At 52.9% G+C, this 14,575-nt stretch overlaps 1 protein-coding gene across 1 annotated transcript; it reads right to left on the bottom strand.

The window, feature by feature from the left end:
• Positions 1-9,127: 9,127 nt before the first annotated feature.
• LOC118903624 (protein BEX1-like) lies at positions 9,128-9,952 on the bottom strand. The gene has a single exon (XM_036868872.1). The coding sequence runs from the start codon at positions 9,769-9,771 to the stop codon at positions 9,385-9,387; it is 387 nt and encodes a 128-aa protein (XP_036724767.1). The 5' UTR covers positions 9,772-9,952; the 3' UTR covers positions 9,128-9,384.
• Positions 9,953-14,575: the final 4,623 nt, after the last annotated feature.

The raw sequence follows: 14,575 nt of genomic DNA, 5'->3' as shown, positions 1-14,575 counted from the left end.
GGCTCCACACAGGATGCAGAAAGGAGCTGGCATCCTGGACATTTTTAGCTATTATTACTTCTTAATGACATAAAGAGAGGGGCAGAGGTCTTGTTGAATTATCACAAAAAGGGGAGGGAGGAGGCAAGATCGTTCCTGGAGCTTTGCAGGTGGAGGAGCATCGACATGATCACTGTCGCCCTCAGCACTGTCCCTTGTCTTGTCCTTGTCTGAAGCCCCCCTCCCTGGCAGTGCAGTCCTTAGGGACTCAGGCTGTGCCCACTCCTGCAGCCCCAGCTGCCCAGACCACTAACTACTCCCTGGACCTCAGCTCCCCGGTTCAATGAGGGCAGGAACCTCGGCCCCCACCTACCCACAGCCCCACAGGATCAGGTAGACAGCAGGCATTCCAGAACTGCAGAACACTGGACTTCTGGAAGGGCACAGAGAAGGTGAAAGATCACAGGCTTTGTAATACTACAGAGCTGGTTTCAATCTCAGCCCTACCACTTCCTAGCTACGTGACTTCCAGCATGTCCCTTAATCTCTCTGGGACTCTGTCTCCTTATCTGTAAAATGGGTATGAGAATAGCACCTACGAGGATAGTTGTGCAGGTTAAAGAAAGCAGACATGAGGCCCTTCATAAACATGAAGATCTGCGTCCCAGGCAGTCAACTCAATGGCTTTTAGGACCATAGCAACCCCACAAGCAAATGGAAACCTGAAGAGGAAAGGGCTCCTCCAAGGTCACACAGAGAATGTCAAACTAAGACCCAAGAATAAGTGGAGCCTTTCCACACGCAATGAGCAGAATCTACAACAAATGCAAAAAAAGAAAAATACCGGAGGGACTTCCCTGGTGGCGCAGTGGTTAAGAATCCACCTGCCAATGCAGGGGACACGGGTTCGAGCCCTGGTCCAGGAAGATCCCACATGCCTCGGAGCAACTAAGCCCGTGCACCACAACTACTGAGCCTGCGTTCTAGAGCCCATGAGCCACAACTACCCACGTGCCATAACTACTGAAGCCCTCGCACCTAAAGCCCGTGCTCCTCAACAAGAGAAGCCCCTGCAGTGAGAAGTCCATGCACCGCAATGAAGAGTAGCCCCACTCGCTGCAACTAGAGAAAGCCCGAGGGCAGGCTTTTTATACATTTGTAAGTAAATTTATAAAAAGGAAAAAAATATTTATAAGAAAAATACTGGAGGCTTCTCCATGGTCCAAAAAGGCTATGAGGCCAATCGGGAAGGAAGGCTTTCTGGGCAGACTGTACACACAGAGTCCCCGGGACAGCATCTGCACAGCCAGGGCCCACTGCCCATGGCCAGCGCACATGCAGTGCCAACGTGTCAGGACTTAACCACAGCCCCCGCTGTGAGAACCAGCCACCTCCCTCTACCAGACACCCCTAATTCTTCCAACATGGCTGAGAGCTAATGAGACTCTTAGGGAGGGAGCGGGGAGGAGCGGGAGGAGTGAGACCACCTCTGCTGACAGTCCGCCCATCAAGGACACTCTCCTTGCGGGGACCTGGCCCCTGGGCACAGAGAGGCTGTGCGGCCAGCTCCCAGCTCCCAGTGACATGATGCAGGCACTGGGGGGATGCCTGACCCCTGTCACTCAGAGGGGCGCTGGGGACCGCCACAGCGGGCCCGAACCAGGAAAGAATGGGCCAGCCCAGCCAGCCAGCAGAGGTCTGGTGACTCTGGAGTAGGCCTGAGCAGGCAAATAACAAACTCCCCACCGTCCAATCCCCACCCAACCCCAATGTGTGGCCAGCGCAGCCGATGGACCTTGGTACAGCAGGGCTAGCTGGGCTGGCTGGGCAGGTTGGGGGAGGAAAAGATGGACAGGGAGGTGAGTGATTCAGAGCTGATGGCCCAGGTGGCAGGTCTCCATGGGCAGCTCCCCAGTGAGTGCGACCATGTGGATCACTAACTGGCCTGAGAAGATCAGACTTCTGTCTCAAGCCTGCCCCTCCATCCTCCTCTCCCCCAATCCCCCTCCTTCATCCCCTCCCCCTCCCCCATCCCACCCACCGCCCCATGCCTGCTGTGTAATCCTGGGTTGGATGCAATCTCTCTGGATCTCCGAAGAGGGAGCGAGAATAAGATTAAGATCCCAAAGGGAAGAAGGTATCAGAGGCAAATATTTGCCATGCAGGCTCTTTACTCTGGTTCAAACTGTCCCAGAAAGCTGAGGATGAATTATGATTTGAGTTGGGCTCAACAGCTGTGAACTCAGACAGCAATCACTGATGCTGAGGGCTGGATAATGCTGAGGACGCTCAGATGGATCAGCTGTAGTCATCACTTTTCAGGACCTCCCTGTCTAGTTAAGGACTCGTGACAAAAGGGACCGACATTGTCCAGGAAGAAATAGGGATGGGCAGTCAGTTTCCACAAGGGAAGGGACCTGTAGGAGACGGCAGTTGAGCCAGGCCATAAATAGTATGGTCTTTCTCTTGTGCATGGCACATAGCAGGGACACAAAGGATGAATGGATGGGTGGATGGGTGGGAGGGATGGTGAATGGGGGAGTGGATGGAGGATGGATGGGTGGATAGAAAGAAGGAAGGATGATGGATAGATGGATGGATGGATGGATGTTGGATAGTCAGGTGAGTGAGCAGATGTGAGAACAAAGTATTGCTTCGTTCAATTTATTCTTACTACAAGCCTCCCAAGTATAAGGATGGAAGTGACAGCCCCTTGCTCCAGGTTATTAATATAAACACCTGAGGCTGAGAGAGGGAAAGCGACTTGTTTAAGGTGACATAGTAAATTAGTGGCAAATCCAAGACCAGAATTCAAGGCTCCTGACTCCTATCCAGTACTCTTTCCACTGCATCATGCCCACTTATTCTCTTCTCCTATTCCCCTCTTCCTCCACATAAATATTTGTGTAAAGAAGAAAGAAAAGGAAGAGAGAGGAGGGAGGGAGAGTGAGAGGGAGGCAGGGAACCATCATGATTTTGTGGTAAAGGTCCTGAGTTCTGGCTCCTGATCTTGAGCAAGTCATTTCATTTGTCTTGGCCTTTTTCTCGGGTAAAATGGGCTGTGAAAATCGCCTTAGGTCACAGGCAGGAAAAGTGTTGTGAAAGCAGGAAAAGCCCCTACAAATGGGAGGGGAGGGAAGGGAGTCGCTTTTTTCACGGCTCTTCACGGACTGAGCAGTGCCCCCTGGCTTCCAAACAGAAGTGAGTCCAAGGGCCAGGTCAGAAGAAAAATCCCATTGACTCCCAGACCCCCACATCAGCGTGGAAGCTGGGAGGCTGGGGGTAGGGGGATGGGGTGTCAGATGAATAAGAATAAACACCCTGGGCTCTGAGCTCTGAGGCAGCGAGGAGAGCAGGCAGAGCTGAGCAGACACCACCAGCTCTCAGCTGCCCAGGCCAGCAAGTGGGGCAGAGCGGGAAGAGTCCACAGCAGCAAGAAAGCTTCCACCCCGCCAATTCCCCCATTTCTAGGTGACTTCTACACTCATTCACTCATTCATTCATCCATTTCCTGAGGGAAGGAAAGGGAGTGTCCAGGTACTGAGCAGGTGTCATGGGCAGACCTAGCACGAGATTTTGACAAAGGTTCTCCCATCCATTGCTCACCACGTAGCAGTGCCAGGAAATGGCAATGATGGGTATCCCCGTTGCTAAGGAGATGCTCTGGCCTTCGAGTCCAGAATCTCAGCTTCAAGTTGCCCTTTTGGACACTGCCCAGTCCTTTACTCTCTCTCTGGGCCTCAATTCCTTCGCCTGCGAAATAAGGAGAATGTTTTTTCTGCCTGCGATAGGCAGTTATCAGCATGAGGCGGTGCGAGCCCAGCTACCGCCCCCCAGACGAGGCCCCATTGCCCAGGCAGAGCAGGAGGTGCCTGGGTGGGCCCCACACAGAGAGGCCTTCCCTGCCCCGGGGTGAGTGGAGTCGGAGCAAGAGTTCCCCGGCCTGTGAGGGTCCGGAGGGCATGGCCTGTTCACTGGAGCATGGAGGGATGAAGGCACCCATTCTACTTTGTGCTGCTGAGTACAGTGATGCTTGCCCCAGAGTTTAAGTGGACCCCACCCTCCGCTCCTATTGCTCTTCGTCTCCTCATAATGACAAGGTGGTTTGAGTGTGGACGCTGGAGCCAAGTGCCTGGCGTAGAATCCAGGCTTTGCCCCTTCTTAGCTGCGTGACCCCAAGCAAGTTGCCTTATCTCTCTGTGCCTCAATCTCTTAATGTGTAAAACGGGGGTAATGACAGGGCCTGCCTCATAGAGCCGTCACAAGGGTTCAATGACCTTACACGTGCAAAGGGCCTGGAGCAGCACCCCGCACAGGGGATGCACCACGTAAGTATTTGCTATTAATAAAAACATCACTGAGCCTCCGCCTTGTATGAAGTCCTCCAGGAAGCTTTCCTGACCCAAAGGCTGCTTATACTCCTCCTCTTAGCCCCCACAGGCTACTGTGCTTCCCCCTAGCAAGGCTTTTATTCTCCTATAGTTAGGCTTATTCTTGGGCCCATTTTACAGAAAAGGAAACTGAGACCCGTAGAGGTTAAGTGGTTTGTCGCCCTGCCCTGATCTTCCATCCTTGGCTCAGACACCTCCAATAACAGGAAACTCCTTCCCACCCAGCCTGGGGAGGCGGTACCACCTGAGATGAGTTTTGCAGGATAAGAGTTAACCAGGAGAAAGTTGGGAGTGGGAAAGTAGGCACTGCAGGCGGAGAGTCCGCGTGATGAAGCCATGGAGGTGAGAAACACCCTTGTGTGGGGGGAACTTCTAGCAGTCGCTAGTGCTGGAGCACAAAGCGGGGCAGGGGGCTAGCCGGGGACTGGGATGCAGAGGTGGGCTCCACCACATCACAGGGGCCTTGAATCCCAGGCTCAGATGTGATGCTACAGCAACGGAGAAGCCACTAGACCATTTTCAGCAGACATGGAAATGGCCAGATTTCTATTTGGGGCCCTCAGTGAGCTATAAACACCGTGCAAAGCTAGCTATTATGGCTAATAGTGGTTTATCACCCTGCGCCACAATTGCCATTTTCACGTCTATTTCCTGCTAGATCAAGAAGCCACTGAGGGCAGGACCTGTGTGTCTTGTTCACCCCTGTATCTCTGTGCTTGGCACAGAGCAGACACTCGGAAGATGCTGTCGAATTAATTAATTAAAATGAAGCACATGATACCAACTACTGTGAACTGTTTTGCGGAAGAAAACCTTTAGGGTCAGGCAGCCTTCAATCCAAACCCCGATGCCAGCTCTTACTGCAGAATGGCCTTGGCAAGCTGAGTTACATCTCTCAGTCTCCTCCTCAAAATAAGTTCAATCATTCCTTCCTCACACTGTAGAGCACGGTGGTTAAAAGCAAGGGCTTTAGAGATTGCACTCTCAGGCTTGAACCCTTGGCTCTGCCACTTACTAGCTGTGTGGTCTTGGGTTTTTATTTCCCTCTCTGTGTTTCAATTTCCATCACTTTAAAAGAGTGATGGTGTGACCTGTATCATGGGGTTAGTGTGGGCATTCTATAAAATCACGGGTGTCATCAATAAAAATTTTTTTAGAAAGATTCCTTCCTCCCCAGTTATGGTGCAGTTCCAAACGCAATGCCCAGCACACACAAAGACCCTCAATAAATAACAGCTAAAAGAAAAACATGAAGATCCTTGGGCACAAAGCACCAGAACTACTGCCTGGTACAGACGTCAGCAAGCAGGAGGGAGATTGTCAAGGGGCAGAATTTTAAATCTGAGGATCTGGACTTGAATCCTGGCCCTGCTCTTTCCCAGCTGTGCAACCTTAGGGAAGTAAATTAACCTCTCTGCTTTCCTCATCTGTTCAATCTAAGTATTAACAATAATACCAGTCTCAAGGACTTGCTGCATGCACTAAAGGAGATAACGGTTGTGAAAGTGCTTAATGTATACAAATGTGGGTGATGATTATTATTATCATGACAGCTCATAAAACCCGGGTGGAGCTTCCTGTTATAAACTAGTTCTCCCTTACTCCACCCGCAGACCAGGGGCTGGCTCAGTGCTTTGTTCTGGGCATAGCTGGAGGGGCCAACTGGGCTGGGGCAGAGGCCAGGGCGGGCTCCCCGCTCCCACCATCTGCACCGCGGGGTCGGCCCATCTGTCCAGCAGTGGGCACACATGTGGCCTCATCTGAGGGTGTAGGGTCGTTGGGGTCAAGCAGGAGAAAATTGGGGGCAGATGAGGGGAAGGTTCCAGCTTATTTTTAGAAAAGGGGGAAAGAGGGGAAGACAGGAAGGCCCTTGTTCCTCGGCATTTCCACCATGTGGATGGCAGGCGGGAGCGCAGGCAGGCAGGGTTGGAGACAAAGATGCGTCTGCTCCTGGGGCTGCTGCCACGGCCGTTGCAGGACCTCAGAGGACTGTCAGCACGGCGTTCTCACTCGCAGCCCTGCCCATGGGAACCCTTCAGGACCCTGAAGGAGACCGCACCATCCAGAGGGGCTGAGCCCGCAGGGCCCATTTGCGCTTTAGGAAGGATCCTCCAACTGCAGTGTCAAGAATAGCTTGTGGGGTGGAATCTGGTGCCAGGGAGGCCAGTGGGCACTCCCAGCACAGGGCCTGGCACACAGTAGACCCACGAAAGGTACAAGTCCTCTCCTCCTGGCCCTACCTAAGGTTCTGAGGTCCTGGCACCTCTCCAGGTTAACCTGCCTTGTGTCCCAAGAGGCAGCACAGTGGAGTGAATAAGACGGTGACTCTGGAGCCAGATCACTGGAATGTGAATCCTGGCTCTTCCACTTTCTGGCTGTGTGACTTAGGGCCAGTTGCTTAATCTCTCTGTGCCTCAGTTTTTCTGTCAGTAAGATGGATATAGCCGTAGCTCATACTGCATAGGTTTGTTGTGAAAATAAAGCAATATGTGTTAAACACTTAGAGCAGTCAGCTTGTACTCGGCGTCCACTGCTGTTATCGTCAGCCTACAGTAGGGCATGCACAGCTGGGGTGGCCTGGTCCAGGAAGGAGTGAGCTGAGCGTGCACGGGGCTCTCCAGCAGGACCCCTCAATGGGGGAGAGGCAACCAGACTGTGGTGGGCTTGGTGTCAGAGAACAGGCTGGGCCGGGCCAGGGGAGGCGGCAGGCCTGCCCCGCGGCAGTGGGCCAGCCCAAGGCTGGAGGTCGGCAGACACCACTGTGGCTCCCATGGGTGTTTTTGAACGGAGCCCAAAAATGACAGGAATTTTCCAAATCGCCTGTTTTTCCACTCTCAGGGCTCCCAGCTCCCCACCCTCAGATCTAACTCTGAATAGAACTTTGAAATATGTCAAGAACAAGAGGGTGAAAGACCCCAGAGAAGACTGTTAATCCCAAGTCCAGGTGGTGGCACGCCGGCCAGAGCTGCCCGTGGAAAAGTATGAGAGAGGATGCACGTGTGGGAGGTGTGTCCTCATACCTGGACACAAGAGCTGGTGTGCACGTCAAGCGGATACGAGTGTTGGCACGTGTGAGTGTCCGTGCACCTGATCGCACACTCAGGTCAGCGTACGCGTGCCTGCATCTACCATGGGTGGGCTCCCATGGGAACAGCTGCCCGGCTACAAGACACACGAGAAACGGCATGGGTTAAGCATTTACCAGCCTGACACACAGTAGGTGTTCATCACCTGTACTCCCCATGTCCACTCCCCTATGCATGTAAATGCATGGAGCACACATGCCCATGTGTCTGCTTTGCCTGTGTGTGACAGAGGTGCCTTGGCAGTCGCTGGACCTGGGGCAAGACGGGAAAGGGAACTGAGACCTGCCCTGCTTCAGTCTACCTGGTCCTGGGCAGGAGGACCTGCCGCAAGGCATGAGATTCCCACGATGTCAGCGGGACTAGGTGAGGGGTGGGGGTTTGCATAAGCGCATCCAGACCACCAGCTCAGCCACAGCAGAGGTATCCTCAGATGGGCAGCAAGCTCAGCATCCCAAGAGTTTGGAGAGCCCTTGGAGACCACCCACAGCGGCCCAGGGGGCATGGACCTGCCTGGGGCCCCGCAAGTCCAGGACTGGGACTGAAACAAGGTGTCTCGATGAAGATCACAGACTTAGAAATCTGACAGGCCAGGGTTTGAACTGTGGTTCTCCCTTTGACTAGCTGGGTGACCTTGGGCAAGTCATTTCACCACTCCTAGTCTGTTTCCTCAGCTGGAAGTGACCTCAGGGGTCAGCGCTGGGCTTGATGATCAGGTCCCTGACTCCCACTCCAGTGCTCTGGATGGGTCCAAAGGAACCTCCCTCCCCTCAGGGGGCAGCTGAAGGCTAAGAGACAGGGTCCCAGGTGCCCCCCAGGAGACTTTCTTCTCTAGATCACCCTGAGAGGGATCCAGAGCCCTGTCTTGGGAAGCTAGTGACCAAGCCTCTAGCCCCTGTCTGACCTTAAGCAAGTGTCTGCTCCTCTCTGGGCCTCAGTTTCCCTACCTCTACCAGGAGGGGTAGCTAGGGAATCTCTTGGGAGCCTCCCCATTCCAAAGACCCCTGGCTCCACAGGAGAAGGTAATTGGGAGCAGCTGCCTCGAGAGCGAGCGTGGGAGCATTGGAGAGGGGGTCTCGAGGCTTCCCCAGCCGCCGGACACTGCCCCGTGGTTTATGTCAAATTGTCAGCCCCAATCCTGCTTTCCCCCTGGGCAGGGCCGCCTTCAGTGGGCCTCAGGAGAGGTGGCCTGTCCAGCCGCCGTGTTTACAGTGCTCAGACGCCGCCGGGAACCTGATCTGGGCAGACCAGGGTGGGCCGCCCCACGGGGCCCAAGCCGTGTCCACACTCATTTCCCGGAGACTGAACACGGCCTGCCCGCCCGCCGTGCTGAGTCCAGCTGCCCGGCCACCCGCCCACGGAGGGCCCAGCTTCTTGCAGGCAAGCGCCATGGACAACTGCGGAGTGCACAAGGGCCCGGGGAGCCAGAGCAGGGCTGAGGGGAGGGGGGTGCAGAGGGAGAGAGGAAGGGGCGTCCCCCCTCCAGACAGGTTCATGCTGTGTCCCCCCAGGCAAGTGTGCTTTCTGCCCCCCTGCCCAGGTGTGTTTACCCTACTGACTTGCTGATGGACTAGCTCTTCCCCACACCCAGTCACCTGGGTCAGAGTCAGCACACTACAGCCCACGGGCCAAATCCGGCACCGCCTGTGAGTGGAGATTGTCTTTTACTTTTTTTTTTTTTTTTGCTTTTTTAAACTGCTTTATTAACTTCACAATATATAAAGAACATCTCTCCATGCAATAGGTAAAACTCTCCTGCTGACAGAAATTTACAGATTGGGTCAGAAACACAACATTCAATTAGAAGCTGGTAACAGGAGACCCACAAGAAACAAGTAACACCAAAAGGTTTACAACAAAGGTACGTCACAAACATGTAAGTTTAGGAAGCAGGTGTGTCTCCCTACTAACTTCAGGGAAAACATCAGGATTCAAGGCATAAGGCAAAACTCATCATGATGGTCACGGTGAGGGGGGTCAGTGCTAACCGCCCCCAGACTATGACTCAACTGCTTTTCCCTCAGCTTTTCCCTCAGCTGCCTCACCTCCTCCCCAATCCTTTCCATATTCTCTTCTCTCATCCTTGCCTGTGGCTCTTCAAGCCTCTGAGTCATGTCCCATCTATACTGCAGGATGGGCTGCCTAACACGGAACCTCCTACGATTTCCTCTAGGTACACAATATTCACCAGCTTCCAAAGGGAGGGCGAAAGGCTCTCCTTTATTAGCATCTTGCCCCTTTTCATCCTTGTTTTCATTCTCCTGGTTGGCATTTTCCATGTAGAGATTTTTTACTGCTTGTTCCTCTTTGGACGCCATTGCTCCTGGGCCTATCCTCGCTGTCTCCTGCTCCTCCCGATTCTTGCTGCAAGTGCGCCGCCACGACACTTCCACTCGCAGACCTGCTGCCCCTGCGACTCGTACTCTTGGGGGCCGACCCCGGCCCACACTCCCTCAGGGCCACCGGGAGCAGGGACCGAGAAGGGAGCGAGCGACAGCCGGGTCTAACACTAGAGCAGGGCACGCGCGAGTTGGCGCGGGCCGGTCACGTGCGCCCTCTTTTACATTTTTTAATGGTTAGGAAAAAAATCAATAGGAAGCATATTCATCAATAGGAAGAATATTTTAAGACGCGTGAAAATTATATGAAATTCAAATTTGTGTCCATAAATGAAGTTTTAGTGGAACACAGCACATTGTTCATTTACGTATGTCTGTGCTTGCTTTCTCCCTGCAATGGCAGAGTTAAACAGTTGTGAAGGAGACTGTATGGCCGGCAGAGCTGAGATTATTTACTATATGGCCCTCTACACAAAACACTTGCCCACCTCTGATCTAAATCATTCGTGAGTGGCAAGTATAAACCTCAGGTGTCAATCTCCGGAACCAGCATGGGAGTAAAGGGGGCAAGAAATGTCACTTTCTTTGTTTCCTATAACCTAATTTCTTACCCCATGTTTCTGGGGTCAGTCCACGTTTCGGGGATTACATGATGTCAAGCTGCGGGGTGGGGGCAGGGCATCGGCCCACACTGATTGTATCTGAGGCCCCCCCGACATGACCCTGCATGTCTGGCCACCCTCTGCCACCTCCAGGGCACTGTGTCCTGGCTGCACCCCACAGCCCTTCCTCCTGAGGCTCTCATCACCTCCCAGCAAAGCCACTTAGGACCTACAGGCCTGGCTGTGCTTCTCCTCGACTCCCCTTTATGTTTCTTCAAGATACTCTGTTGATCCCTCTTCTCCCCTTTACTTCATCTGTAAACTCTCTCAATTCCACAAGCTCAGAGACTTGGAGAACAAAGGCCAGGAAGGCTTGCAGGCCTTCTGTGTTCTGCCTGTCACATACGTCCCCTGGGGCAATGAGCACAGGGAGGAGGAGGAAGAGATCCCAGGGGAAGAGCAGAGAGACACAGTTGGGAACTCCAATCCAGCCAGACATACATTCATTCACTGCTCTATCCCATTACCCAAACATGCACCCATTCATTCCCCCACTCACTCAGGCCGTCAGTCATCCTTTGTGGAAGAGCCGATGCCCTGCCAGACCCTATAGGAAGGCAGAGGTGAGCACGGCACACCTGGCCCTCACGTTGTCCATACTCCAGGGCAGTGACTGATGGCAAGTGTTTGCTGCCTCTGCGGGAGGAAAATAGTCCTTATTTGTAGCATTTATTACTTTCTGTGATGTAAATACTCCAACCTGGCCAAGTTCAAGTTGCCCACATGATGTCCCTGACCATGGAGCTGGGAAGAGCTGCATGCTGTCAACTCTCAGGAGCCGGCTGCTGCCTGGAGATTCACACACATTAACAGACATCACACACAGCATGATTGGTATGGAATGAGAAAAGCAAAAGGGCATGGGGGCACAGAGGAAGAGCACTAATCCTGACTCAGAGGGTCAATCCCGGGGGGCTTCTTAGAGGAGGTGACTTTTAGACTTGGACTCTGAAATAAGACAGCTCCCTTGAAGGGAGCTGGCTTGAGTCCCCAGGATGGTTCTGACCTGCAATAGGTTGTGTTCTTGCTCCTGATTGGCTTCCAGTGCCTCCCATGGGAAGAGTTTACATTAGACTCAGCTGTTGTCCTGCTTTGGCCAATGGAATGTGAGTGAAGAGCTATTGCGTGGTTCGGCCCTTTCTCTTTTTCCTCTCTGTACTGAGTGTGTCATGTCCCAAGTAGGGACAGCTCCTTCACAAGGATCCTGGAATAAAAAGGATGCATGGAACAGAGCCACAGTCAACCCACAGCCACCACAGACAAAATATAATGTGGGCGAAAAATAAACTTGTTATTGTAGAACCCCTATTTGGGGCATGCTATAGTGTGTCTGTTACCACAACATAACTGAGAAAAAAACTGACTGATGTTCAGTCCATCCCCATCCAGAACTGGCTCATGCCCAAGCATCCCTCCATGAGCCACTAGTTTTGAGCAAAGATGTACCCAACCCAGGCTGCTAAGGAGAGTGTAGGGTCCCTAAAATGTCCAGAATTCTCTACAGTTCCAGCATCATCCCCTGGTCCTGGGAAAAGCAAATGAAACCACTTCTTAGCAGTAGCTCCAGTTCAGTTCTCCCATCTCACAGCAGCTTTTTGGAAGTGTCTCTCTTGACACCAAAAAGATAAAAACAAAACCAAAAACCTCTTAATTTCAACGCAAAGTCATTCCAGACATTGAAATTTCTCTCTTTGAGGAACAGACCAAATTTTGTGCAAAAGAAGAGTCAGGATGAGGTGGGCAGGAAGCAGAACCTGCTGGGCAACGCCAAGAACAGAAAGAAGGAGACCACTCTTGCCCCCAGGGAGTTCCCAGGCTGGTGGACCAACAGACACATGAACAAACACATGCAGTCAAGTGTGGGGGTGCTCACCTGTTGGACGAAGTGCCGTGGAATCACAAAGGAGGCAGCCGCTAACTCTACCCAGAAGGCCAGAAATCCTTCTGGAACAAGTCAAGAGATAAAGGGACAGATGGTGGAGGATGGATGGATGATGGATGGATAGACAAAATAAAATAAAATCTACCTGGAAGGATCAAAGAAACTTTCACATAGGACCCAGACCTGAAAAAAATGAGAATATCACCAGGTAAGGAATATGGACAGAAGAGATGATGTTCCAGACGGAAGAACAGCACGTGAAGATAGGGAGGGATGCGGTTCACCGCACCTAGGAAAGGAGGGAAGCAAGAAACGCAAAGAGTCACAGTGGCATACTGCAAAGAGAGGTGACTGGGGAGTCAGACAGACTGAGTTCGGATCCCAACGGCACCACTTTCTGACTGTGTGACCTCGGGGAACTTGCTTAAGCTCTCTGCGCTTGTGCCACTATTATCAAACCCAATCCCAATATGGGGCATGACCCTCCCTCACAAGGTAATTGGAGTGTTCTATGAGGCAATGTGAGCAAAGCTCCGGCCCACTGGAATCAGGCAGTTAATGAGGCCTCCCTCTTGCTTCCCTTCCACCAGGACCGCTACTCCCACAGTCCGGGCCCTGCACTTGCCCTGCACTCGTAGGGCTCTGCCTCTTGGCTGAGACGCCACCTCCTCCCTGTTCTGGGACTTTCCTTCACAAAGCTCCTGCCCCAAGGGTTCTCTCTGCCCTCCGGCCCCTTCAGCCACTCCACTCCAGCCTCTGCACTCACCCAGCCCAGAGTGCTCCCCACCCCAGGCACGCCTGAGAACAGCCCTGGCTCCAAACCTACAAACACCTTCCCCTCAGGAGCAAACATGTCCAGACGTGAGACCAACCTCAGAGACTGGTGAAGAGGGTAGCTCTGGGCAGTGAGGCTGCTGGACCTCATGCCCTTAGGAAGACACAGGCAGCCAAGGAGAGAGAGCAAAGGCCAGGCGGAGAGGCCAGCTGGCCAGGACATGTCCTTGGCTCCCACCCTTGTGATTTCACCTGTCCTGGGCTGCACTGTCCCTGGTGCTAGTCCCAGTGCTGAGGCCAGTTTCCTGTCCCAACTCTTCTAGTGCAGCTATCCCCAAGGGGAGACGGAGGAAACCAAACATAATTAACTAAATTTAGAAACAAATTCTTATCATAAATGTTAGGGGCACACAGGCCAGGGCCCAGGAAGGGAAATTTGGGATTTGGGAATGTCATTCAAGGCCTTTCACAATTTAGCCTGGTGTTCAGTAGATAGTCAATAAATACTTTTGAGCAAAAGAATGCTTGTCCCTGCTCACCTCTCCTGCAGCTCACGCCCACAGGGCCCGTCTCCAGTCCGTAACACCACCCTGTTCTCGACCTGCGACTCACTCTGCCTCCTACAACTGGGCCTTTGCTTGTGCTGTTCCCTCTACCAGGAGCACGTACCCCCTCCCCTGCCCTTCTTGCCAAAGTCTGCCTCATCCTTCAGGATTAGGCTCAGACATCCCTCTTTCCAGGAAGACTTACCAGGAAGGTTCCCTTGCACTCCCACGGGACGTCCATACCCCAGTCACAGCACATGCTGCTTTGGGGTGGGCCTCCATACATTTCCACACCCCCCCCTCCACTGGACTGTGAGTGCCTCCACGGGTAGAAATAGGGTTCCTAGTACTCAGCAAGGGGCCTGGCCCAGAGGAGGGACTCCAAGGGTATTTGGTGAGTGAATATACGTGTTTTCAGATCAGATGATCCCCAGGAGCTGAGTACCCCAGGAGGACACAGGAAGCAAGTCAGGAATTGCAGTTACCCTCCAGGCCACCAGGGGGGTCAGTACAGAAGTTAAGCAGGAATCATGCAGAATGCTCCCTCTCCCCCTTGGTGGCCTGACTCAACCCAAGGAGCAGTAGAGTCTTGGGAGAATCTGAGTTGAATCTGGGGGCACAAAACCCTGGAATATTACAGCCAGAGGATTTTACATCTTAGGGAGCTTGAGCACCATGCCTGCCCTCATGTAACAGATGGAAAATTTGAGGTCCAGAGACAGGATGTAGGCTGCCAAAGGAAAGAGTTGGAAGGAGAACCCAGATGTTCTGAGGAAGATGGAAAATATTTTGAGGATGAGAGTGTCCAAGGTGATGGACTTCCAGCCTGCATTGCTGCCCGATTGGTCCCCAGATTCTGTTTTATCTCTTCATCCAGACTCCATGCAGTCGAAGCTGGCACGCACTCTTACTTGTCAGAT

This window comes from Balaenoptera musculus, chromosome 1 (genome assembly GCF_009873245.2).
Source record: "Balaenoptera musculus isolate JJ_BM4_2016_0621 chromosome 1, mBalMus1.pri.v3, whole genome shotgun sequence".
Lineage (NCBI taxonomy): Eukaryota > Metazoa > Chordata > Mammalia > Artiodactyla > Balaenopteridae > Balaenoptera > Balaenoptera musculus.
The sequence above is the reverse complement of the archived record's forward strand: the minus strand, read 5'-3'. Positions and strand labels throughout refer to the sequence as shown.

Coding starts and splice junctions, on each gene's coding strand:
- LOC118903624 (XM_036868872.1), bottom strand. CDS start 9,771: ATGGCGTCCAAAGAGGAACAAGCAGTAAAAAATCTCTACATGGAAAAT.